This window comes from Trachypithecus francoisi, unplaced genomic scaffold, assembly GCF_009764315.1.
Source record: "Trachypithecus francoisi isolate TF-2019V2 unplaced genomic scaffold, Tfra_2.0 Lachesis_group11, whole genome shotgun sequence".
In the NCBI taxonomy this organism is placed as follows: domain Eukaryota; kingdom Metazoa; phylum Chordata; class Mammalia; order Primates; family Cercopithecidae; genus Trachypithecus; species Trachypithecus francoisi.
Genome location: NW_022681456.1, coordinates 130,526,921 through 130,552,792, shown reverse-complemented (window position 1 = coordinate 130,552,792; position 25,872 = coordinate 130,526,921). Strand labels below are relative to the sequence as shown.

General features: G+C 46.1%; 1 protein-coding gene across 10 annotated transcripts in view; it reads left to right on the top strand.

Moving 5' to 3' along the window:
• The window catches only part of ERC1 (ELKS/RAB6-interacting/CAST family member 1), a 545,691-nt gene extending 521,137 nt beyond the window's left edge, over positions 1–24,554 (top strand). For 9 of the 10 annotated variants that reach the window (XM_033223291.1, XM_033223290.1, XM_033223296.1 and 6 more), the window contains one exon: positions 18,774–24,554. In XM_033223291.1, the coding sequence (XP_033079182.1) occupies positions 18,774–18,911 (138 nt within the window). In that variant the 3' untranslated portion in view covers positions 18,912–24,554. The remainder of the gene's footprint in view (positions 1–18,773) is intronic. The other variant, XM_033223295.1, reaches the window with a different exon arrangement.
• The last annotated feature ends 1,318 nt before the right edge of the window (positions 24,555–25,872 follow it).

Genomic DNA, 25,872 nt, shown 5'->3' with positions numbered 1-25,872 from the left:
ATTGTTGGGTATTTGCCTGAGCTGCAGGTCGGGGACGGGACAGGGTAGAAAACTAAATGATAATTTATGTTTTTATATAGGTTCACTAGAAATCTTAATGGTCTTATTTCTTTTAGGGCTGGGGGCTGCCAGTGTCAGTTGCAGTGTTTTCAGTGCCATAGCTGGGAAGCAGAGAAGCTCTTGATTTGTTTTTGTTTTGTTTTTAACCTTTGAAAATGAATGGTAGAAATATATGACGACTTAACATTTAAAAATCTAGGCCAAGCACAGTGGCTCCCCACTATAATCCCAGCCCTTTGGGAAGCCAAGGTGGGAGGATTGCTTGAGGCCAGGAGTTCAAGACCAGTCTGGGTAACATAGTGAGACCTCCTCTCTACAAAAAACTTTTAGAATTAGCGGGATGAGGTGGCATGTCCCTGTAGTCCCAGCTACTCGGAAAGCTGAGGTGGGAGAATCACTTGAGCCCAGAAGGTAGAGATTGCAGTGAGCCATGATCATACCACTGTACTCCAGCGTAGGCAACAGAGTGCAACCCTGTTTCTAAAGAAAAAAAAGAGAAAAGGAAGGTAGGGAGAAAGGAAAGGAAAAAAGGAAGGAAGGGAAGGAGGGAGGAAAGAAGATAAATCCAGCTACCACTAAGGCATGTGGCTAGCATTCACTCAATAAATATTTAATGAACACTTATTACGTGCCAGGCATAAAGTGTTGTTGATGATACTAGAAAGTAATGACATACTTGAGATTCCTCCTGTCCAGGGAGTCCCATCTTCTCTCATGAGGGGAAGAAAGAGGAGGTCCCTTTATATCACCGCTTGAATCTGGAGGACTTGACTGTGGACTATCAATTTTTTTTTTTTTTTTTTTTTTTGAGACGGAGTCTCGCTCTGTCACCCAAGCTGGAGTGCAGTGGCCGGATCTCAGCTCACTGCAAGCTCCGCCTCCCAGGTTCACGCCATTCTCCTGCCTCCGCCTCCCGAGTAGCTGGGACTACAGGTGCCCGCCACCTCGCCCGGCTACTTTTTTGTATTTTTTAGTAGAGACGGGGTTTCACCGTGTTAGCAAGGATGGTCTCGATCTCCTGACCTTGTGATCCGCCCGCCTCGGCCTCCCAAAGTGCTGGGATTACAGGCTTGAGCCACCACGCCCGGCCTATCAAATTTTTAAGCAGTGGAATTTTGACTTTGGATAGACAGACCCGAATGGAGCCAAACTCTTGTTGTTTTTTGTTTGTTTGTTTTTCTGAGACGGAGTCTCACTCTGTTGCCCAGGATGGAGTGCAGTGGTATGATCTCAGCTCACTGCAACCTCCACTTCCCGGGTTCAAGCAGTTCTGCCTCAGCTTCCTGAGTAGCTAGGATTACAGGCATGCACCACAACACCCGGCTAATTTTTGTATTCTTTTTAGTAGAGAAGGGGGTTTCACCATGTTGATCAGGCTGGTCTTGAACTCGTGACCTACCCGCCTCGGCCTCCCAAAGTGCTGGGATTACAGATGTGAGCCACTGCGCCCGGCCCAAACTCTTGTTTTTATTATGCCATTTTGTTCAAGGTTAGTTATGGGAGAGCAGTAGCATCTTATTTACTTTTGATCTAAGCAACAGCCTTTCTTTCCTGTAAAAACAAATTCATACATTGCCCGGCAAAGAAGTTCATCACAAAGTAGGAGGGGAAGCTGGGTGTAGTGGTGCGCACCCGTAGTACCAGCTACTCAGGGGTCTGAGGCAGGAAGATCGCTTGAGCCCAGGAGTTCCAGGCTGCAGTGAGCTGTGATCTCGCCACTGCACTCCAGCCTGGGGGACAGAGTGAGACCCTATCTCAAAAAATAAAAGTACGGGGAGGGAGAAGGGGAAGGCTCCATAGCAACCTCACAGTCATTACCACTTCCAGCCCACTTGCACACAGTCTGCTGCAAGTGCAGACTTGAAAGGAACAGAGGACTTTGGAGTTAACTTTAACCAGTGGGAAATAACCATGGGATAAATTCTTCAAGAGCAATTTTAGTTTTCCCTGGTACTAAGTGCTAAAGGGATTCTGTAGAGTAAAAAAGTGACCAGATGCCTGGGCAGAAAATACTGAGGTTTAGAGGGATTGCAGATCCTTCTAACCATGTAAGTTTTATGTCTTATTCAATAGATGCTCTTACGGCAAAATACATTTCCATTCATTCCAGTTGTGTGAAATTCCAAAGTAGGAAGTTATTTTATGTCTTCATATGTCCTAAGAAGTCTGCAGATTCAAGCTGGGGGCTTGTGGGCCAGACCTGGCCAGGACGAGCACCATTTCCACCTGATCTGTCAGCTCCAAAAGGCTCCGGCCGTCACGCCAGATTACAGCTCAGACCTCACGGCCGACACATCCTGGGACTTAGCTGTTAGAACCTCAAGTTTAGATTCTTGTCTGCTTAAACCAAACTAGGCATTTCTGAATAATTTCCTGCCCTCCACCAAACCATCTGCAGAAAGGAATTAATCTGAGTCACTGCCAACCACAGCGGAACTCATTCGCTGACCCCTCTTGTAGCCGTCCCTTCTTTATACCCATCAATACATCCTCCGTTTCACCTCATGCTTTGTGACTATGAATAGAGTTGTTTACCTTGAAATCAGGCCAAGTCTACAGAACTTTTAACTGTTTTTTTCTCTTTTACAAATTTATTTCACGGAGTTCTGGTAGCTCTCTCTAACATCTTTACTAGAGAGAAAATGTCATTTCTGTTCTAAAATCATGACTTGTGCCGAGCGGTAAATGTTTGGGGCAGTCTCCCTGAATCAAGCAGCCCACCCCTCAACTCTGCTTCTCTTCCTCCATTCAGCCACCTCACATTCCTTATTCTTTAGACTGTCAGCTTGTTCTCTGGCAGTTATCCTAACAATGAAAGAGGGAAGGGGGCCTGAGTGATTTCGCCTGTAGCCAGCCGTAACCATGCTTTTGTCTGCCATGTGCTTGGAGAGCCTCATCTCTGAAATGTTCCCTTCGTCTGAGCTTCCTCTGTCGGTTTCTTCCTGCGCAGTGGTAGGGGCTGCGGCATTCTCCCCTGCATACGCTTCCAGCCTGTGTTGCTTTGAGCATTCAGATTGAGTTGCTGTTGCATTTGTGATTCTTGGCTCAAGTCCCTCTAGAAATCATATTACTACTCTGAGTTCAAGGAGGGCTGGAACAGCTACTAAGAACAGAATGCATTTTAATAACATTCAGCACACAAAAGCCAGAGAATTTCTGCCAGAGGCCACCTTTGTATCTTATACTTGTCCTGTATTCCATCTCTTAAGAACTTTAAACAGAGTGGGGTGCTACACTGTATAGTTTATGTGCCCTGCTGTCTACCAAAGGGCCTGTATCCTCAGACTGTTTTGGTTTGGACGTGCTTCAAATTTGAACTTAAATAGCTCTTGAGAACATGATCAAGGCCTTTCCCCAGAATTAGTGTCTGTTCCTTTATTTCATTCACCAGTCATTTTCAGATTGTCTGCTCTGTGCAGGCCTTTTGTTACAAGGCAACATTGGTATACAAAAAAGAATTCACCAAGGAGCTTGAAGAACAGTTGAGGAATTAAACATAGAACCAGCTATTGGGAGGGGACAAAATGAATACTGTAGCAGTTGACACTTCTAACTAGGGATGACATTACAGAGAAAAGGGGTTCAACCGTGAAGGAGAAGAAAGATAGAGAAGAAAGATGTGTAGGAAATAAGATTGTCCACGTTCTAGAATGAGAGAAAGGGAAAAGCAAAGACAGGGAATGGCAGGAATGTACCAGGAGATGAAGTTGGAGCAGTAGCTCCCAGGCCAAAACACTTTGTCTTTTCTTTTTTTTTTTTTTGAGATGGAGTCTGGCTCTGTTGCCCAGGCTGGAGTGCAGTGGCTGGATCTCAGCTCACTGCAAGCTCCACCTCCTGGGTTTATGCCATTCTCCTGCCTCAGCCTCCCGAGTAGCTGGGACCACAGGTGCCCACCACCTTGCCTGGCTAGTTTTTTTTGTATTTTTTAGTAGAGACGGGGTTTCACTGTGTTAGCCAGGATGGTCTCGATCTCCTGACCTCATGATCCGCCCGTCTCGGCCTCCCAAAGTGCTGGGATTACAGGCTTGAGCCACTTCGCCCGGCCTGTCTTTTCTTTTGTAGGAAAGAAATCGTTTAAGATATTGGAGGAGGAGGAGGGAACTGTTCCAGCCTCTTTTAGAAAGATTCTCTCACACCAGGGTTGAAGTGGTTATGAAGCTATTGCAAGATGGTAGGACATGAGAGCTTGAATTAGGATTGTAACAAGGATATCAGAAATGAAAAAACTAGGCTAGGTGTGATGGCTCACACCTGTAATTTCAACATTATGGGAGGCTGAAGTGGGAGGATTGCTTAAGGCCAGGAGTTGAAGAGCAGCCTGGGCAACATAGTGAAACTTCATCTCTTTAAAAAAAAAAAAAAAAAGCCAGGCGTGGTGGCTCACGCCTGTAATCCTAGCACTTTGGGAGGCTGAGGTGGGTAGATCACAAGGTCAGGAGATTGAGACCATCCTGGCTAACACAGTGAAACCCCCTCTCTACTAATAATACAAAAGCAATTAGGCGGGCGTGGTGGCGGGCACCTGTGGTCCCAGCTACTCAGAAGGCTGAGGCAGGAGAATGGTGTGAACCCGGGAGGCACAGCTTGCAGTGAGCCGAGATCGCGCCACAGCACTCCAGCCTGGGCGACAGAGCGAGACTCCGTCTCAAAGAAAAAGAAAAAAAAAAAACTTAACCAGGTGTGGTGGCGCTCTCCTGTAGTCCTAGCTACTCGGGAAGCTAATGCAGGAGGATCACTTGAGGCCAGGAGTTGGAGGCTACAGTGAGCTATGATCACTCCACTGCACTCCAGCCTGGGCAACAGAGCCAGACTCTTTCTCTTCAAAAGAAAAAACTAAATTAGAAGAAACATGATCTGGAAAGAACATTAATAGGAAACTCACAGAAGAAGTGGCCAATAAATATATTTTTTAATGTTTTACCCCAACTTTTGACTTCACTACAGATGGAAAGAACTGCAGATGAAAACAGTGCTGTCTTATTGGGAAGGTTGGGATTGGTTGGTTGGTTTGAGTCCCTAGTATGTTAAGAGAGTGGGAAAATGGGCAGCTTTATTTCTTACTTACGGGCTGAGTATTAGTACAGCTATTCTAGAATGGTCCAGTTACTTGTCAAAAGCTGTACACAGGTCTACACCCTTTGTAGCTGTACACAGGAATTTTACACTCAAAAGCTGTACACAGGAATTTTAAGTAAGAAATCATAGACATGCAAAGATTTACATATGGGAAAATATAATACATCAATATAGTAATGAAAACTTGAGAACAAACTAAATGTCTATTGGAGTTAAATTATAATATATTAATAAAATGGATTACAAAGCAGCCCATTATGAATTATTTTAGAAGAATATTTTATCACATGAAAAACTGTTTAATTATTAGGTGAAATGAACAATTCATTAAATAGTATGAACAGTATGATTTGATGTGTAAAGGCAACATTCACCAAGGGATGTTTATCAGGCACTGGAAAGATGTGCGTCTGAAACTCAGTAGAGAAAGAAGCTACGGTTATAACTGTGTGGATCCACCTTCGTAGTGGTTATATTTAGATGAGGACATAGAAGAGTTATTATGCCAGTTTGTTTTGTATACGTGTGATATTTTCTGTGATTTAAAAAAATTTAATAAAACACCTACCTCAAAATAAATAAATTTGAAAGAAAGTGGATTAAATGTGTTAATGCCCTAAAGCACTTAGAATAATACTTGGCCCATAATAAATGCCCAGTAAGTTAGTTGCTGTTATTATCATCCCCCCTTTTAAAGCTAAAAGTAAACAAGGTTCCCTAAGCAGAGGATCTAAGAGGAAGAACAGTGGACAGTCTCCTTAGACCTCAGGAAACCCCTGCACATGTGAGACTGAGCAGAAAGAAGAGGAACAGCACCGGGACAGGGAAGAAATGTTGGGGCAGGCAGAGGAGAACCGGAAACATGTGGGTGTTGGGGGCCTCTAGGGCAGACAGCTTAGCAGGTGTTTTCGGGTCAGATTGGATCGTACAGTTAGATAATCCTTGGGGGTCCTTGGTGGGTTTTTTTTTCTTAATTTTTGAAATATAACTTGCATACAGAAAAGTACACAAATCGTGTATATAGCTGAATTACTCATATAGCAAATTCTTGGAACAAGCAGCAGAATGTTATCAGTGCCTAGAAGCCCCTTGTCATCCTCCTTCCAGTCACTCCTCCTCCTCCAAGGGTAACCCGACCTCAAACACCACAGATTAGTTCTGCCTGTTTTTAAACTTTCTATGCCTGGAATCATACCACGTAGACTCTATTACGTCTGACTTCTGTCATTCAGCGTCGTGTTTATGAGCTGCATCTGTTTTGTTAGACATACGCTTCATTCAATCTCATTGCTCTAGGATACTCCATTGTATGAATGTGCCACGAATTATTTATCGTCTATTTCTCATTCAGTATGGACAGTCGGGTTGTTCCCCGGTTTTAATACTCTTATCAGTGTCTTCAGGTGAATTTACATGTACCTACGAGTCCACATGTTCAGCCTTGGCATTGAACTTTGGTGGACACTGCCAGATGTTTTTCTAAAGTGGTCATGCCCATTTACACTCCCCCCAGGAGTGTGGGAGAGGTCAAGTGGTTCCACATCCTTGTCAGCACTTGGTATTGTGTGTCTTTAAGTTTCAGCCATTCTGGTGGGCATTTAGTGGTATCTCCTTGTGATTTTAACTTGTATTTTCCTGATGGCTAATGAGTTATCCACCTTTTTATATGTCTGGTTTTTTTGTTTGTTTGTTTTTCTTTTTTTTTTTTTTGAGACGGAGTCTCCCTCTGTCTCCCAGGCTGGAGTGCAGTGGCCGGATCTCAGCTCACTGCAAGTTCCGCCTCCCGGGTTTATGCCATTCTCCTGCCTCAGCCTCCCGAGTAGCTGGGACTACAGGCGCCCGCCACCTCGCCCAGCTAGTTTTTTGTATTCTTTTGAGTAGAGATGGGGTTTCACCGTGTTAGCCAGGATGGTCTCGATCTCCTGACCTCGTGATCCGGCCGTCTCGGCCTCCCAAAGTGCTGGGATTACAGACTTGAGCCACCGCACCCGGCCTTATATGTCTGTTAACCATTTCAGTATACTCCTGTGAAGTGGTCATTCAAATGTCTTGCCTGTTTTTCATTACTAACTGTTGTTACTGCTTTATAGGAGTTATATATTATGGATATGCATACATCAGATATGTATCTTCTATCTGTGGACTGCCCTTTTCACTCTCTTAATGGTGTCTTTTAAGAGACAGAAATCTGGCCACGCGCGGTGGCTCATACCTGTAATCCCAGCACTTTGGGAGGCTGAGGCGGGCCGATCACGAAGTCAGGAGATCAAGACCGTCCTGGCTAACATGGTGAAACCCCATCTCTACTAAAAATACAAAAAATTAGCCAGGCGAGGTGGCGGGCGTGTGTAGTCCCAGCTACTTGGGAGGCTGAGGCAGGAGAATGGCGTGAACCCGCGAGGCGGAGCTTGCAGTGAGCCAAGATCACGCCACTGCGCTCCAGCCTGGGCGACAGAGCGAGGCTCCGTCTCAAAACAAAAAAAGAGAGACAGAAATCCTTAATTTTAATGTAGATCAGTTTATCAATTTTTTCTTTTTGTGATTATTGCTTTTTGTGTTCTGTTTAAGAAATCTTTATATTCCCTAAAGATGGTCTCTTACATTTTCTTGTAAATGCGTTATTGTTTCACCCTTCACATTTATATATGTGTTCATCATGAATTGATGTTTGTGAATGGTGTGAGGTAGAAATCCAAATTTGTTTTGCATATAGTCCCACCATTTATCAGAAAGACCATCCTTGCCCCACTGCACAATCAAGTGGCCATTTTCCATGTTCCCTTTTTGTCCCATTGGTCTGTGTATCTGCTCTTGTGCCAGTGTTGCGTATGTTCATTGCTGCCACCTTGCAGTGACAGTCTTCTTCCAGAGAGGAACGTTTGTGTAGCTTCATTCTTGGTGGCCATCTTCGCTGTTCTTGGTTCTCTGCATTTCACTTACTCTTTGGAATCAGCCCGTCTATTCACATACACACCTGCCAGTTTCGATTTGGCTTGCATCGACTGTAGAGATTAGTTGAGGCAGAATTCACACCTTTGCAGAATTGAGGCTTCGAATCCTTAATCATGTTTATTCCTCTTCATTTAAGACATTTTTAGTTTCTCCAAATATTTTATAGTTTCGTTAGAGAGGCTTTTGTAATCTTTCGAGAGTAACTTCAGTGAAATAGCAGAAACTAAATTCTTAGTTATTAAGGAGAGAACTCAGAAATGCAGGTGACACATGTAGACTCTTCTTTTGAGAAATTTCGTTACAGGAAGAGAAAAGTTTCTACGCTTGAGAGATGGAGATTCCGAAAGTCTTTTCAGGACGGGCGGGATTCAGTGCCCTCAGAAGCCACAGCGGGGAGGGATTGGAAACACAGAGTTCACTGAAGGGACAGAGACATGGAGAGTTAGCTCGAGTGTGGGCAGGGAACGCTGCCACCCTGGAGAAGCCAGGTGGGGTCATTTTGAGGCAGGATGGGTCCAGCACACGTTACCTCGGACTCCCTGGGTGCTCACATAGTCGGCAGCACAGAGCCATCGTGAGCCATGCCCTTTGCACTGAGAGCAGCAGCAAGCCCTGCTGCCCTCACGGCTGTTTTCACACCTCCACCCTGGAATACAGCACGTGCTATTTTAACAGAGCGTATTCCGCATTTTCTCTACCGGAGGTGCGTATTTGTACATGTGTCATTCCAACAGTCCTTTCCTCTAGAGTGTCTTAAAGTAAGGTTTGGTGGAAAGGGGCTTTTTCACAAAATCTTGCAGTGCCCGGGAGGCTTGAGGAACATTTCGTAGTAGAAATGTTATAATGGAGGAGACTTAGGTGCTGAGATACGAGACTTCATGCTTAAGTTATAGAAAGGGCTGGCAGAATTCATGGGAACAAACTTGTTTTGCAGTTGAGCGATAATTGGTTTACTCTGGAAGTGTGTTTAGATGTTTTGTTATTGTTTGTGTTTAGATACAAAGCTTTCAGCACATGCACAGAACATGGCATCTGCGTATCTAGGGGACTGATAGGGTGAGCTTACGTGCTGCCCATAATTTGGTGTTTTTAATAAAGTCAACAAGAAGACAATGTGTTTCACCGTAAGACTTGCAGTGGTGGGATTACTTGGCAGTATTAGAAAATGGACAGTGGGAAATGGAAAATCTCATTGGATTACTCCTTAGATCTACTACATTTGGCTTTGTAGCCTTAACAAGTCAATAAAAGGAAGGGGAAAGAAGGAATCAATTCATTGTAACTAGAATGTAATGAGTACTTTCATTAAATCACAATTTAATTTGTACTCTTTGGGAAATTCTTTTCTGGTTTTAAGCCTTAAGGGGCCTGCCTTGAAGAGGAGGTGAGGAAGACAAGCAGGTGTGGGAGGTGTGGGAAGGGGCGTGGGTAGTGGGCAGGGAGTCGAAGAGAGCAAGAATATCTTGAGCAGTATCTGTTAGGGGAAGTTTCAGACGCTAATACACGTCTTTCCCAACTTATCCACAGAATCCATTGCATCCCAAGGCCATGCAAAACCTGCCTCTTTTCATGTGATGCACACAGCAAAGAAATGCAAATACCCACCTTTACTGTGGAGATACGTTGCAGCGCCCCCAGTGGATGCTGAAACTGTAGATGGTACTGGAGCCTGTAGATACTGTTTTCTCCTGTACATACATACCCGAGATAAAGTTTAGTTTATAAATTAGGTACAGTCAGAGATTAATAATAAACTAGGACAGTTATAACAATACTCAGAATAGCATGCACTGTAAAACTTATGAATTGTTTATTTCTGGAATTTTCCATTTAATAATTCCAGATCACAGTTGACTGAGGGTAATTAAAACTGTGGAAACGGAAACCGCGGACAAGGGGGCGCTGCTGTATTTTAGTATAATGAGATGCTAGTCCATTTCAGGTTTTGTTTTCACACCTGTGCTGCATAACACGTTCATCTAAGTTTTTAGTTTGGTTTCTTCACATTGCCTATCTTTCCTAAGCAATCTAAAAGCTTTAACAACACGTGCCTGTACTGCTTTGACTTCAGAATGACTAAAGCTTTACAATCAAAGTCAACAAAATAAAAATCACATTTTAAAAGTAATCACAGTTACACAAGAGAAGTTGATCCTTGAGATTCTTTCAAAACAAGAAAAAATAGAATGGATCAAGTACCGGTGAAATGTCTCCCTGCTCAGCTGTGCCCACATGTAATACTGCTTTCAGATAAAACGTGAACCGTGCCTAATCCCTGGAGAACAGAGAAAGGCCTACCAGATGGAAAGCAACTCCAACTAGTGAAGGAACACTTCCTTCTCTAAACTTTTCAATTCTGTGATTCCCTCTATTTTTAAACACCTTTTCCCAGGCATAGCATACATTAGACCCTGGAGAAAGCGTAGCCTTCTAGTCTGCCTCTATTTTTTTTTCACCTTAATCTTATTCCACCGCTTCTTGTTATAATTCCTCCTCCAGTGCTAAATCACCAGTCCCCCTTCTTGTTTACACCCTTCTGGCATTTGTAGGTAATAATCACATTTCCCTGCCCTTCGTTTTTACGTAGTTCAGGTCTACATGTTTAGTTTTTCTAATCCTGCCTCATAAAATGATTCTTTCAGCTTCTTAGTCATGCTGCCATTTTTCTTTGAACTTACTCCAGTTTGTCTCCATTTTTCTAGTAATGAGGTGTCTGAAACGGAACACAGTGCCCTTAGGTGTGGCCTCGCCGAAACTGTGTAATGGAATGGGGGTCTGCTCAGGAGTGATGCCCATGGCTGGCCAGCCCAGGGTCTTTTGTCTCTCTTGAAGAGCTGGGATTGCTTCCGTCAAGAGCCAGTGATTCCGTGCTCCAGAACTGCAGTGAGCAGGCCAGTGCCTTTCCTCCTCTGTGCCTCACCTCATACTGTGTTTCCATTGAAATGACCCTTTTCTGTCCCCTGCTGGCAAGAAAATACCCACCCCCCACCCCGCCTTCCTTTCTGTCCAGACTGAAGGCAGTAGCATTTTATCTCTACGTCTTTGTGGCAGCTACTACACTGTTTTGCGTAGAGCACTCAGTCAATTTTTTAAAAGAGTTTTTTGTTGTTGCTTTTTTTTTTTTTTTTTTTTTGAGACGGAGTCTCGCTCTTGTCACCCAGGCTGGAGTGCAATGGCACCACCTCGGCTCACTGCAAGCTCCGCCTCCCGGGTTCAAGTGATTCTCCTGCCTCAGCCTCCTGAGTAGCTGGGATTACAGGCACCCGCCACCACTCTCGGCTAATTTTTTGTATTTTTGATAGATGGGGTTTCACCATGTTGGGCAGGCTGGTCTCGAACTCCTGATCTCAAGTAATCTGCCCCTCGGCCTCCCATAATGCTGAAATTACAGATGTGAGCCACTGTGCCCAGCCAATTTTTTTATAGTTTTATTGAGATATAATTTACATACATACAACTCACCCATTGCAGGTACATAATTCAGTAGGTTTAGTGTGTTCTCAGAGTTGTGCAGCCATCACCATAGTCAATTTTCGAGCATTTTTGTCACCCCAAAAGGAAACCCCAACCCATTAGCAGTCACTGCCAATCACCCCATCCTGCCCCAGCCTCACGCAGCTGCTACTCTTACTTCCCAACTCTGGATTCGGCTACTCTGGAATTTCATCAAGAATGGAATCAGGCTGGGCATGGTGGCTCACGCCTGTAATCCCAGCACTTTGGGAGACCAAGGTGGGCAGATGGCTTGAGCCCAGGAGTTCGAGTCCAGCCTGGGCAACGTGGCAAAACCCCCATCTCTACAAAAAAATACAAAAATTAGCCAGGTGTAGTGGCATGCGCATATAGTCCCAGCTACTTGGGAGTCTAACACGGGAGGATCACTTGAGTCTGGGAGGTGGAGGTTGCAGTGAGCTGAGATTCTGCCACTGCACTCCAGCCTGAGCAACAGAATGAGACCCTGTCTCAAAACTAAAAAAAGAATAGAATCATACAATATGTGGTCTTTTGAGACCGGCTTCTTTCATTTAGCGTCATGTTTTTGTATACTTTACGTAGTGTAGCTTTACATAATGTAACGTGTCAGAACTTTGTTCCTTTTTATTGGCCAGTCGGTTAATACTTTTTGAGTGGATATTTTATACGCTTCAATTTTTCCCTCCTTAAGGTTGTAGAGTATCAGAATTTTGCCTTTAAAAGTATATACAGTTTTAAAGGGTGTTTATTATTTATGTTACATATTTTCGTATATTATTGCAAAATTGATATTGCTTGTGCTGTAAACAGTACTGAAGTATGTAAAGTAAAATTGAAACTCCTTCCATCCACTGAGGGCTTTTTTTTCTTTTTTTTTGAGACAGAGTCTCTGCTCTGTCACCCAGGCTGGAGTACAGTAGCACGATCTCGCCTCACTGCAGCCTCTGCCTCCGGTGTTCAAGCTTTTTTGTGCCTCAGCTTCCTGAGTAGCTGGGACTACAGGCGCTCGCCACCACATGTGACTGATTTTTTTTGTATTTTTAGTAGAGATGGGGTTTCACCATGTTGGCCAGGCTGGCCTCAAACTCCTGACCTCAAGTGATCCGCCTACCTCCCAAAGTGCTAGGATTACAGGCATGAACTACCACGCCCGGCCTCACTGAGGTCTTTAAAAACTCTTTGTTCCAACTGGGCGCGGTGGCTCACGCCTGTAATCTCATCACTTTTGGAGGCTGAGGCGGGCGGATCACAAGGTCAGGAGATCAAGACCATCCTGGCTAACACAGTGAAACCCGATCTCTACTAAAAATATAAAAAATTAGCTGGGTGTGGTGGCGGGCACCTGTAGTCCCAGCTACTTGGGAGGCTGAGGCAGGAGAATGGTGTAAACCCGGGATGTGGAGCTTGCCGTGAGCTGAGATCGCGCCCCTGCACTCCAGCCTGGGCGACAGAGTGAGACTGTCTCAAAAAAAAAAAAAAAAAGAAAAAAAAATTATTTGTTCCCACAAATTGCCTTAGTAAACATACGTGTACATAGATTCTTAAATTTCTTACTGGTGTTTCTATTGAATATACTCTAAAAGTAGAATTATTTGGTCAAAGGAAATATAGAATTAAATTTGGCTGATGAGACCAAATTTCTCCCCTACTAACAGTTGTCCCACAGGTCATTGCTTCAGTGTCCCACTTCCCATGCCCTAATCAACTCTGATTGTCAGTGACCTCGAAATGTCTGCCCGTGTGATCGGGGAAAAACATAAACCTATCTTGTGTAGTTTATATTTCTTGTTTGTTTGTTTTGAGTTTTCCTTTTCCTTTTTTTTTTGAGACAGAGTCTCGCTGTGTTGCCTAGGCTGGAGTGCAGTGGTGCAATCTCAGCTCACTGCAAGCTCCACCTCCCGGGTTCAAGCAATTCTCCTGCCTCAGCCTCCTGAATAGCTGGGATTACAGGTGCCCACCACCATGCCCAGCTAATTTTTTGTGTTTTTTTTTTAGTAGAGATGGGGATTCCCCATGCTGATCAGGCTGGTCTCGATCTCCTGACCTCGTGATCCGCCCGCCTCAGCCTCCCAAAGTGCTGGGATTACAGGCATGAGCCACCGCGCTGGGTCTTCTTGTTCTTTTTTTGAGACAGGGTCTCGCTGTCTTGCCCAGGCTAGAGTGCAGCAATACAATCATATAGCTCATTGCAGCCTCAACCTCCTGGGCTCAAGAGTTCCTCCCACCTCAGCCTCCAGAGTGGCGAGAACTACAGGCATGCACAACCACACCTGACCAATTTTTTCATTTTAATTTTTTGTAGAGATAGGATCTCTCTATGTTGCCCAGGCTGGTCTCTTATCTCCTGGGCTCAAGTGATCTGCCTGCCTCAGCCTCCCAAAGTGCTGGGATTACAGGTGTGAGTCCCCACACCTGGTCAATATTTCTTTTTTTTTCTGAGACAGAGTCTCACTTTGTCACCCAGGCTGGAGTGCAGTGGCGTGATCTTGGCCCACTGCAACCTCCACCTCCTGGATTCAAGCAATTCTTCTGCCTCTGCCACCCAAGTAGCTGGGATTATAGGCACCCGCCATCACGCCCAGCTAATTTCTATATTTTTAGTAGAGACAGAGTTTCACCATATTGGCCAGACTGGTCTTAAACTCCTGACCTCGTGATCTGCCCACTTTGGCCTCCTAAAGTGCTGGGATTACAAGTGTGAGCCACTGCGTCTGGCCATATTTAATTATTAATGAAGTTGGGTATTATTTTTGTGCTTGTTAGCCATTTGTATTTCTTCTGTGAGTTTTTTGTTCATTTTCTCTGCCTGTTTTTCTATTAGGTTATAGGTTTTTAGGCTTATAGTACCACTTCATAATACATTGATGTCAATCCTTTGTCTTTTTGTTTTGTATTTATTGTTTTTCAAGCCATAATTTGTGCTTTAATTAAATTTATAGCTCTTTTGTCTCCATAGACATTTTAAATTTCTAAATAGTCCAACTTGCCCTTATATTCGTTTATGACTTCTGAATTTAAAAGCACCTACCCTCCTCCCCAAAATAAAGCTAAAAATACTTTTCTGTCTCCCATCCTAAGATTATAAAAAATATGCTCTTAAGTTTACTTTCAGTATTTTCCCAGCATAGGTTTTAATTATACATCTTTAACCAGTTTGGAATGTATGTTGCTGTATGGTATGAGCAAGAATACAACCATAAATAGGCCCAGTTGACCCAGTACAGTTCATTGACTTCATATGCCTCCTGGTCATATCCTAAGTCCCACTCATTTAATGCTATCAACCCAATACTCTTCTAATTATTGTACTTTTATAGCATGTTTTATTTGGTAAAGCAAGTCTTAATATCACTCTTCTTTCTTTAAAATATTTTCTTGACTCTTCTCTATGTTTATACTTCAGGATAAATGTTAGAATCCATTATCGAATTCCAAAAAGAACCTTTAGGATTTGTTTGGAAATGTATTATACACACAAATACAGACATAAATAAAGCCTCGAACAAGGCATGATAAAATATATAGCAGTGGTTATCTCTAGATGATGCTAATATTCTGGGTGATTTTTTTCTTGTTTTTTTTCTTTATTTTCCAAAGTTTTTACAGTATTTGTGAAGCACTTTTTACTTTATTTTATTTTATTTTATTTTATTTTTGAGATAGAGTCTCGCTCTGTCACCAAGACTGGAGTACAGTGGCGCGATCTCGGCTCACTGCAACCTCCGCTTCCTGGGTTCAAGCAATTCTCCTGCCACAGCCTCCCAAGTAGCTGGGACTACAGGCGCCCGCCACCACGCCCGGCTAATTTTTGTATTTTTAGTAGAGGCGAGGTTTCACCATGTTGGCCAGGCTGGTCTCGAACTCCTGACCTCAAGTGATCCACCCGCCTCTGCCTCCCAAAGTGCTGGGATTACAGGCGTGAGCCACCGCACCCGGCTGGAATAAAGACTATTTCATGGGAAATAAATAAGTGACTTGTAGAGAGTGAAGAAGAGATACCTGGCTCAGGATATAAACTAGAATTGTCTGGAATATTCCTGGGAAGGATCAAGCTGGAATCGAGCTGCTGAAGCAACACCACCCCGCAACCTCTTCTCAACTTGGTTGGTGTCAGTTCTGCTGAGACTTTAAAGTTTGTAGCCTTTTCACCGAGCAGCATTTCTGGGGTGTTTTCTCTGCAGCTGTATTTACAAGGTACCCAGCCTCCTAGCTTTCCCTGTTATTCCTATTCATGTGGCGCAGCCAGAGCTTGAGATATATCAAGGCAATGTCGTCTAAACCTGGCCCCTCAGTGTCCTGGTCTTTTAGTCACCGTTTAGCAGAAAGAGATTACTAGGTCTATTCTTAACTCTGATATATTTAAGAAGCACTGTGCTAATTCTTGACTCAGAGCATCTGGATTCTTTTTTTCTTTTCTCTTCTTTTTTTCTTGCCCTGTCTTATGGTGCCAAGCATCTAGGTTTTTTTTTTTTTTTTTTTTTTTTTTTTTTGCTTGTTTTAAGATGGAATCTCAGCTGGGTGTGGTGGCTCACACCTGTAATCTCAACATTTTGGGAGGCCAAGGCAGGAGGGTCACTTGAGGCCAGGAGTTTCAAGACCAGCCTGGGCAACATAGTTAGACCCCACTTCTAAAAAAAAGAAAAGAAAAAAGAAATACAAAAATCAGCCAGGCATGGTGGTACACATCTGTAATGCCGGCTACTTGGGAGGCTGCAGCAGGAGGATCACAGGAGCTCAGGAGGTCGAGGCCACAGCAAGCCTGATCAAACCATTGCACTCCAGCCTGGACAACCGAGGGAGACCCTGTCTCAAATTAATAGAGAGAGCGAGAGAGAGAAGAAGGGAGAGAGGGAAGGAGGGAGGAAGGGAGGAAGGAAGGAAAGAAGGAAAGAAAAAGAAAGAAAGAAAAGAAAAGAAAGGAAAGGAAAGAGAGAAAGAGGCTCACGCCTGTAATCTCAGCACTTTGGGAGGCTGAGACGGGCGGATCACGAGGTCAGGAGATCGAGACCATCCTGGCTAACACGGTGAAACTCCGTCTCTACTAAAAATATAAAAAATTAGCCGGACGAAGTGGCAGATGCCTGTAGTCCCAGCTACTCGGGAGGCTGAGACAGGAGAATGGCGTGAACTCAGGAGGCGGAGGTTGCAGTGAGCTGAGATTGCGCCACTGCACTCTAGCCTGGGCGACAGAGCAGACTCCATCTCAAAAAAGAAAAAAAAAAGAGAGAGAGAAAGAAAAGAAAGATAGATGGGGTTTCACTATGTTGCCCAGGCTGGACTCAAACTCCTGGGCTCAAACGATTCCCACACCCTCAGCCTCCTCAGTAGCTGGGATTACAGGCGTGCATCGCTGTACCAAGCTCCCTTTTTGCTTTTTAATCTATATGCTCTTGCTGGGTGATCTTATCCATTTAATAACAGAACACCTCATATTTGTCAGGCATTTTCTATTTGTTAGGCATTACACTGCACTTTATATGACTGTCTCATTAAACCTTAAAACAGCCGTATGAGGTAGGGCACAGGAGCTCACTTCTGTAATCTCAGCACTTTGGGAGGCTGAGGCAGAGGCAGGAGGATTACTTGAGCCCAGGCATTCAAGACAAGCGTAGGCAACATAGACTCCCATCTCTCCAAAAAATTAAACTTGAAGACATTGGCCTGACATGGTTATTATTGCCCCATTTTACAGATGGGGAAACTGAGACTCGGAGAAGTCAAGATCAGATAACTCATTGGCAGAACTGCCCTTGAAACCCAGGCAGCCTAACTCCAGAGCCTGTGTTCTTAACTACACTTTATACGCCATTTTTAATTTTCCTCCTTTCTTTCCTAAAACCTGCTCTGCCTCCTACATTTTCGGTCTTATTTGTCCAGTATCCCCAGCTAGAACTGTCAGAAATGATTCTCCGGTTCTCCCTCACTTAACACCTCCTCCTTTTAGTCCTGCCTTTGAAGATGCTCAGACCCGTGTGTTCCTTTCCACGTCCCCAACCCTCCCTCGTGTCAGCCCCGCCTAACCCAGACCTGGGCTGGGCGCAGGAGCTGCCCTTGGTGGACTCTTCCTTCTGCTCAGTCTAAGAAAGTGAAGGTGCTCATGTCACTGGACCATTTAAAAGTTCGTGGACTTCCTTTTTGTGGTTTGAGTTTGGGTTTGGTTTTTAAGCAGATCACACTGGAACTCCCTCACTTCACATGCTCAGTCCGGCCCTCGCGTGTGTTTTCAGCTCCATTTCCTGTCATTCTCCACCCACTCCCTGTGCCTTACATTCCTGCCATCCTGAGGCATCCCTTTTTGCAAGATCTGGGCCAGGCCTGTCCTAGCTCCACGCATCAGCCTTTGTTCTTTTGCTCTAAGCCTCCTCTGTCTTTGATCTCCCAGACAGACTCTAGTCAGCTCTCAAGATCCAGACCCCATGCCTCTTTCGTAGCGTTTCCTCAGATTCCTCCGGGGTGAGACAGTCACTCTTCGGGCTGCCACAGCACATGCTCAAGCCTCAGCTGTGGCCTCACTCTGCTGGGTGGTCGTTTATCTGTTTACATGCTTTTCTCCATTCACCTAAATGGGTCTTTAGGACAAGGACCGAATCCCTTCAGCTTTCAGCACCGAGCACAGAGTAGCGCTCAATAAATGTTGGTGAAAACGCTTGAAGGAATGGGAAAGAGGTTGTTAAAAACAACAGGAAGTTAGAAATATACTTACTTCTAAGCAAAGGGATTATCTTGTGTTTCTCAGAGTAATCTCTTCAGCTAAATCAGCAGGCCTCAGGTGGGGCAGGCTAATGTACCGAATGAAAGTGACACACAGCAAATGGAGAAGTCCTTTAAACTGTAAGTTCCCTCAGGGCAAGGGTCACTCCACAAGGTTGAGATCCTATCTGAGATCAACATGCCCTCTCTCGCACTCTCACGCAGGTTCGTGAGCCTGGGACTTCGTGGAGAGAACATTCTGTTTAGAGTGAGAGGCCAGGGCTGAAGCCACAGCTCTGCAAAAATAATCAGCTTTGGGCCTAGAACCAGTGACTTTTTGGGCCTCACTTGCATGAAGACACATTTGATCCTTACTTTTACACTTTTCTCATGGTTAATTTTCATGCAGAGAGACTTCACATCGAAAGTGCCTTTTTTGTCATGTATTGATGAAACATAATTCTTAGCTCAGTGCAAGTGAGATTGTTGTATCTGAAATCCGTCTCTCCTTTCCCTTTCAGCTTCAGGATGAGCTAGAGAAAGGTGAACGGGACAATGCAGAACTGCAGGAGTTTGCCAACGCCATTCTTCAGCAGATAGCAGACCATTGTCCCGACATCCTAGAGCAGGTGGTCAACGCCCTGGAAGAGTCCTCTTGACCCTGCTTTGTGGGGAAGCCTGAGGTAGTCAACCCAGGGGCCAAGAAAGGAGAACTACAAGGAACAGGCGCCCGGAACCTTCTTGGCACCAAACACTACCAACTTGATCCCATCTTGCTCACTTGAAGAAGTGTGATCCCAGCACCGCCTCTACATCTGCCATCTTTCTCTGCCTTCCTGCTTTGGATGTGGTCTCTACACTAACCTTCCTGATCTCCAGGGTAGATAAAAGGTGAATGTCTCTGAAGAACTGCCACCTGGTCGTCAACAGTGACTGTGGAAGCTGGTGGCTCGGCCCTGACAGAGGGCCATGGAGCAGAGGAGCCTCTCATCTCCTGTCCTCTGACGTGAGAATGAAACCAGGAATGTACTTGGAGTTCAACGGGCTGAGAGGATGCCTCCAGTGGACCAGAGAGCTGAGTGTTCTAATATCACAATAGGTGCTTTCTCCTAAAAGGGTAAAAAACAATCTCAAAAAGATGAGAAAAAGAGAAGGGGGAAGGGAAGAGAAAATCGACTCTTGTTTTCACTGTCTCTTCTGCTTACTTTCCCCATGAGATGCTTTATACCGGGGAGCTGTGAGCAGACCTCACCATGGCTGGGGAGCACTCGTCCCCCAAGGTCTGAGTCTTCACCCAGCCCTGACTGTCTGTCCCAGCCTTCCTTACTCTGTTCCTCGGCCAGTTACCAAGAAGATGGTGTGAGGTGTTCTCCACCAGTCTCTCCTGTTTGAGACTGTTGACCTTATCATACAATTAGATCAAATGTCTAACTGAAGGAGAACATGTGAGGTTAAAAGAGCACCATCCAGGGCAACATAGCGAGACCCTGTCTCTACAAAAAAGTAAAAAGAGAACATACAAAGGTGACATACGAGGCCCTGTTGTCCCCACTTGCAACTTTGCCCCATAGCAGATGCCCGTGCCTCAGGGTTGGGCTGCTTTCCCCTGAACACCTCCAGGAGGCTGCCTGCTTTCCCAGCACCCGCATCCCGAGCTCCTGCAGCCCAGTGGCTGCTGAAGTTTTGATCCCTCACTCCACCTGCTAGCTTTGCCCTAGACTCATCCTCTCAGAACCTCAGCCTCATGCATTACCTGGAACCTTCTTCTGGCATAAATGAAGGTTTCTTGTCCTACACACATTCCTTCCTCGATTATTTCATTCAGAGAATATTTATGAAATGCCTACTGTGTGCAAGTCATCCATCCTTGAAAAGGCCACTTCTCAGTAAGGGAGAGGTGCAGTGGATTCTGTGACATACCAGCTGAAGTCGAAGCAGTAAATAGCATGTCCTTCCCCTCCCCGATCTTAAGGTATGTTTTCTAGAAAAGTTCCCTAATGGAATTCGTGAGTTTGGGGGGCTCAGTCACCCACTTGCCTTTGGGATTCCATTTGATGATTCTGGATTTTGGCTGTTTGTTGTTGCCCTGAGAGGGCTCTGAGTATCTACTTGTGGGTGGCCATTTGCTGACATCTGCGTGTACCTTGTAGAATTCAGCCAGCTTCATGTTGCCAATCAGAAAGCTGACCCCAAGACTGCAAATCCAGTTGAAGGTGTTGGCATTGTTAAGGACATTTTCCCAAGCGTAGACAACAGAGTCGTAAATAATTGGGCACGAGGAAGTAAACCACTTAACCCAAATCTAGTTCTTTGACCATCTCTACCCCAGAGCCCAGCAGACACTCACATCTCCTGATAAGAGTTGCTGGACTCGTTGGGTTTTTTTGCATTTTCTCCTCTCCTTCCCCACTTGCTCCGAGAATGTAAAGTCTGCAGAGTCAGCACAGCCCCATCAGTCCAGGAACTTCCCACCAACAGCCCTTGACTGTCCCATTAACTGATGCGGTCAGATCTCCAGCTCCCCTTTTCCCTGCTGTGCAGCAATCCCTCTCCTGTGAGAGGAAACTGTGGCCTGTTTCTTATCGAAGGTTTAAATGGACTCTGCTCATAAACCTGTTACTGAGATGCTTCCTGATCGCCAGGCTGGCCAGAGAGGGGTGCAGGGGTTAGATAGTAAGTGGTGGTCGTTTGTGGTCAGTTACCTCAGTTCTGTTTATGGCAGTGCCCATACACCATATAGAAAGCTCCCAGTACTGAAAGGCAGGAGTGTTCGAATCTCACTTTATCCACCTTAATGTAAAGAACTAGGGTATGACCTCAGCCTTCACAGGGCCACAGTGGAACCAAGAAAGCAGGCGAGGCCATGCCTACACAGGTGGCCTGGCACTGGCACTGGCCAGCTGCTCTCTCCCTGGTCTATCCAGGAAGGCATCAAGCAGGTGCCCCAGATCCACCCACATGGCCTTTCTCATCAGGTGCAGCACCTGCCACTCTCAGCCACTGGGTGTGTGGCGCTCCTCTTCATCTCAGTATTCTCCATCACTGGCCCCGGAACAACGGGTGGAAGGAAGCCCTCTGTGACCGTGCTTCTGAGAAGAAAAATTTCTGGGACAGATATCATCTGTCTGGTTTCTATGAACAGCAAGGAATCTTGACCCTTCTTGGGCACTGTTCTGGCTTCTCAAATGATGTGGAGACTGCCTAAGAGTTCAGTAATAAACATGGCCTGCCTTTGTGCTGTAGGGCAGAGTGGATGCAGTTTGTAGCATTCAGAGTATCTCATTGAGTCTAAATCATTGAACCAACACTTAACCAAATGTGCCACTCCCGTCACACTAGGACTCGTCATGCCACGCCCCTCTCCTAGTAGTCATGGTTTCATATGGCCATGCAGCTGCTACTAAAGTTTTATAGCCTTGAAAACGCAATGCAGGTTGCCCTTCATTTTCCCCAGACCCCTCCATCGGCAAGTCTAGTTGCCCTTTAACACCTAAAGATCTGCACCTCCCATCAGTGTCACCATAAAGAGGGCAAGAAGAAGAGCAGGTGTGATCCCAGCGGGGTTTTGTGACTGAAGAAGTACAGTATGAGTGTCTCATGTTTTCATAGACCTCTAACCCCCGGTACTCATTGAATCATTGATGAGGTATCAGTTGAGATTTGCAAGGACTTTGATACCATTTGAAATGGAAAAGATTTTGAACGGGCTTTAACATATTTAAGAAATATGGATGGGGCCGGCCACGGTGGCTCACACCTATAATCCCAGCACTTTGGGAGGCTGAGGCAGGTGGATCACTTGAGATCAGGAGTTTGAGACCAGCCTGGCCAGGATGACAAAAACCCCGACTCTACTAAAAATACAAAATTAGCCAGGCGTGGTGGCACACGCCTGTAATCCCAGCTACTTGGGAGGCAGGAGAATCGCTGGAGGCTGGGAGGCAGAGGCTGCAGTGAGCCAAGATCGCGTCACTGCACTCCAGTCTGGGTGACAGAGACTCCGTTTAAAAATATATATATATATGGATGGGAATCGCCAAATTCATCTCAGCTCTAACCTTTTAACCTTTGTCCTTGCACTTTATAATCTAAAGAAGATCTACCTGTGGCTCTCGGACTTCCTCATACTTGGGTTTTAGAAATAACTTGTAAAGCAGACTGGACCCAAGGCCGCCTTCAGTGTTGAGAGGGGCATTGTGACTTGCCACTTTCTGTCGATTGAAGTCTGGTTGTCCATGAGGAACTTGCGGACTCACCCACCCCAGAGTGGGAGAAGAGGAAGGCGACGTCATCACAGACACGGTCTTAGCCACCTGCTGACCTAACCCCTCCCTATTGAGGGTCAGGGTTGTCAGGAAACCATCATGTATCACCCAAAATATACATGTTTCTGGGCTGCCCATCCACTGGCATTTGGATTTGCTGCCAGAGTCCTGTTCCTCCGAGGACCACACCGCCCTCCTGTTGACCATGTTACTTGAGTGTAGGCCTGGTGGCTACCCTCAGAGTCTTTGAGGAAAGAGCCAAGCACGGAAGACCTCGCTGCGTGGAGTATGACACCACATGGCATTTCTCAAGCCCAGCGGACCCCGTGTCAGCAAATACCAGTAATTTAACATCTGTGCGCGGCCTCATCTTCACCTGCCTGGGTTCGGAACTGAGGAGGAAGGAAGAGAAGAGACCGCAGTGCCGCAGACGCCCTCCGCAGAGCAAGGCCGCCCACCCACCACCGCCAGCCCTGGGCTTCTCAGGAGGGGACGTGAACCACTCAAAGGAATGTCTTAAAGAGAATCTGGAGTTTCCCCCATGCAAATTAGGGAACAATTGGGCAAGACAAGACATACATTACAGGGAAATCCTTCTGAACAAAATGGCTGTCTTTACCTACTCTTTAAGCAAAAACTGTCTCCAGACTTTTTAGTGTCAAAACTGTAACCACCTGTCTCCTGATTGTTTCCAATGTGTTTGGCAAGTGCTGTGACCCTGTTGTAGGCACTTCTCCTGACTCGGGGGGGAAGTGGTTTTAGGGATTGATTTGGGGGAGCGGGTGCTCGTCCCATCCCACCTCCTCTCTTCTTTCTCTGCTTGTCGATATTGTCTGTGTGATTCAGAGAATTGGGGCAGTTACATTGTGTCTGTTGAGATTATTAAAAGATTAAAACGTAGTTGTAGAATGAAAAAGAGCTGTGTTTTAAACATGCAAACCAATATCTTGTTAATAAAGGAATTCAAGTTACAGGGCAGCCACGCTCCCCTCCTCCTGCCAAGCTGGCGTAGGTGGCCCCGGGCTGGCAGCTTAGCAAGCGTGGAGCACACTGAACGGTAGTGCCCGCCTGGGCGAGAGACACCTGCCGAGCAACAGGAACGAGAATCTAGGACTCAGAGCCGCGCAGTTGTGCCAGGGTTTTCCTATACATGCTCAGGACCTCTGGGTAAAGGTTTCACAGTTTGTGACCCCATAACCACCCTCACCCCACGTGGGTCCTAGCTCAGTGTGCCTAATACTGCATGGTAACCTGGGCTTGACCCTGCAGCCCTGCCCAGCAGGCCACAGGACCTCTCCTGCCCAATGGTGCTATCTCATCCAGTGACCGCCCAGCACGGGTGAGCACTGTCCAGCCTGGAGCTTGCAGTCCAGGTGGAACAGACCGTATTCCATGTCAGTTCCTTCTGGCTTCGGGCCCTCAATTCTTTCCCTTTGAGCTTTTTTCGACCCCAGATCTCCTAGGCCCAGGCTGTCTCTCTTGGGCCCAGAGAAGCCACTGTCAAGAAAGGAAGTGAACCCTACTAAAGCCAGAGAATCCACCCCGGCCAAAGCAAGCCCTCGGGGTCCAGCCCCTCTTTCCACGCCACGCCAGTATTGCATCCACCTACTGCAGCTACACATCCTGAGGGCAGCACCACCCACTCGGGCCTGCTGGCCCATGGCAGGACTGGCCCGGGCACCTTCCGGGCACTGCAGGATGTCCAGCGGGGCCTGTGACTTGCTCCCTGCGGCACTGGAAGGACGTGTTGCACTTTACTGGAGGAGCCGAGGAGCACCTGCCTCCCTTGTAGCTTGAGTTCCTTTTGGTAACAGTAGCAGCCTCCATGGTGGTGTCTGTGATGCAAATGCACCCGCTGCCTTCAACTGTATGTGTGTGTTCCTGCTGGAGTTGTGTTACTGACAGGATAATGACATTACAAAGAAATTGTGTTATATTCAACTTTGCCTTGATAATTATTGTAAACACTTTGTTCATTTTTTCTTTTTTATTCACAAACTAAATCCACCAGGAAATTATAAAGTTATTTAAAAACTGTGTGCTGTGTCCTCCTTTGAGTCTCACCCAGCTGCTCGTCTAAGCAAGATGTGTCCGCAAATGCTAGAAAAGATGGACAAGGCCCGCAGTCCCCAAGAGGCCAACTCCAGTGGCAGGCAGCCCGAGGGCCAGGGTCCCAGGATTGACCGTGGGTGTGGGAGTCCCCACACAGCCCTGACGGGCGTGGTGCCGCCTCCCCCAGCCTGCTGGGACCTCGGAGGAGTGAGCCTCCTCTCCCTTCCCGCCTGATCTCCAGGTTGGCAGCTCTCAAAGTCAATTCCCAGTTCCCTTTTTCCTTCTTTACACCCTCAGCCCCGGGCCAGGTTATCCGTGTCAGATCTCACTGTCGCAGAGCTTGGAGTAGGTGCCCAGCGCTGAGGGATGGTGTTACTCTCGTGCCAAGATAGAAGAGCCGTAAGGGTGGGCCTTCGAGGGAGGGCTTTGCCCAGAACTGGGACTCAGGCTTCCGTGGGGCGTGTTCTGATGCACTGACTCTGAGGCGGGCAGGCTGTGTCACCCAAGTGTGAGTTCCAAGAGTGAAAGGAGCTGAGAAGCCCTGCACTTGGACGCGGCTGCCATTTCCAGCTTTGCTATTTGTCTTGGGCCTTATGCTCAGTAAGAAATTATTCTGGGGGATTTCTTTTATGAGAATTACTTTTCTGCTTAGCCACACTTCTGTGTCTACCCGAGAAAGGAATCAAGTCAGCTTCCTGCATTCCTTCCCTCGCCCGTGTAAATTCTGTCACACGCTGGGTGGTGGCTCTTGGGAATTGTAGCAAGAGAGTCCAAACTCATTCTTCCTGGTCAGCCCTCCCAGTGCCCAGGTCCCCCTCCCCGGCCTCCCTCTCTGCAGCCAGAGCAGCTGTTAGGAAGCTCTGCCAGGGGAGGAGTGCGTGGGAGACAGGGCGCTGTGGACAGGGCCGCAGGGCTGAGGTTGCTTGTACTTTCATCATATGAAGCAGGAACAGTTTCACTAGCAGAGCATGTATTATTCTGCACAATATAAAATCACAACCACAAGCAGATGTATCCACAGAAAGCTGTCAGATTACCCTGGTCAGCTGTTTCCAAGGTTTCCCATTCATCCCATTTTTTACTATTTATTCACGCTGCATTCTACCAGCACCCAGTTGCAGGCAAGTGAACACAGACGAAAATCTGTGGAAACTTTAAGAATTCCATCCATTAATTTTTTTTTTCTGAATTGAGAAAAGATCACTAGTACTTTATTTTTGAGACAGAATATCTCAGGCTGGCTCAGAAATGATTAGGAACTAGTTAGGGACTGGGGGCTCTGCCTGAAACCTTTCATCCCAAC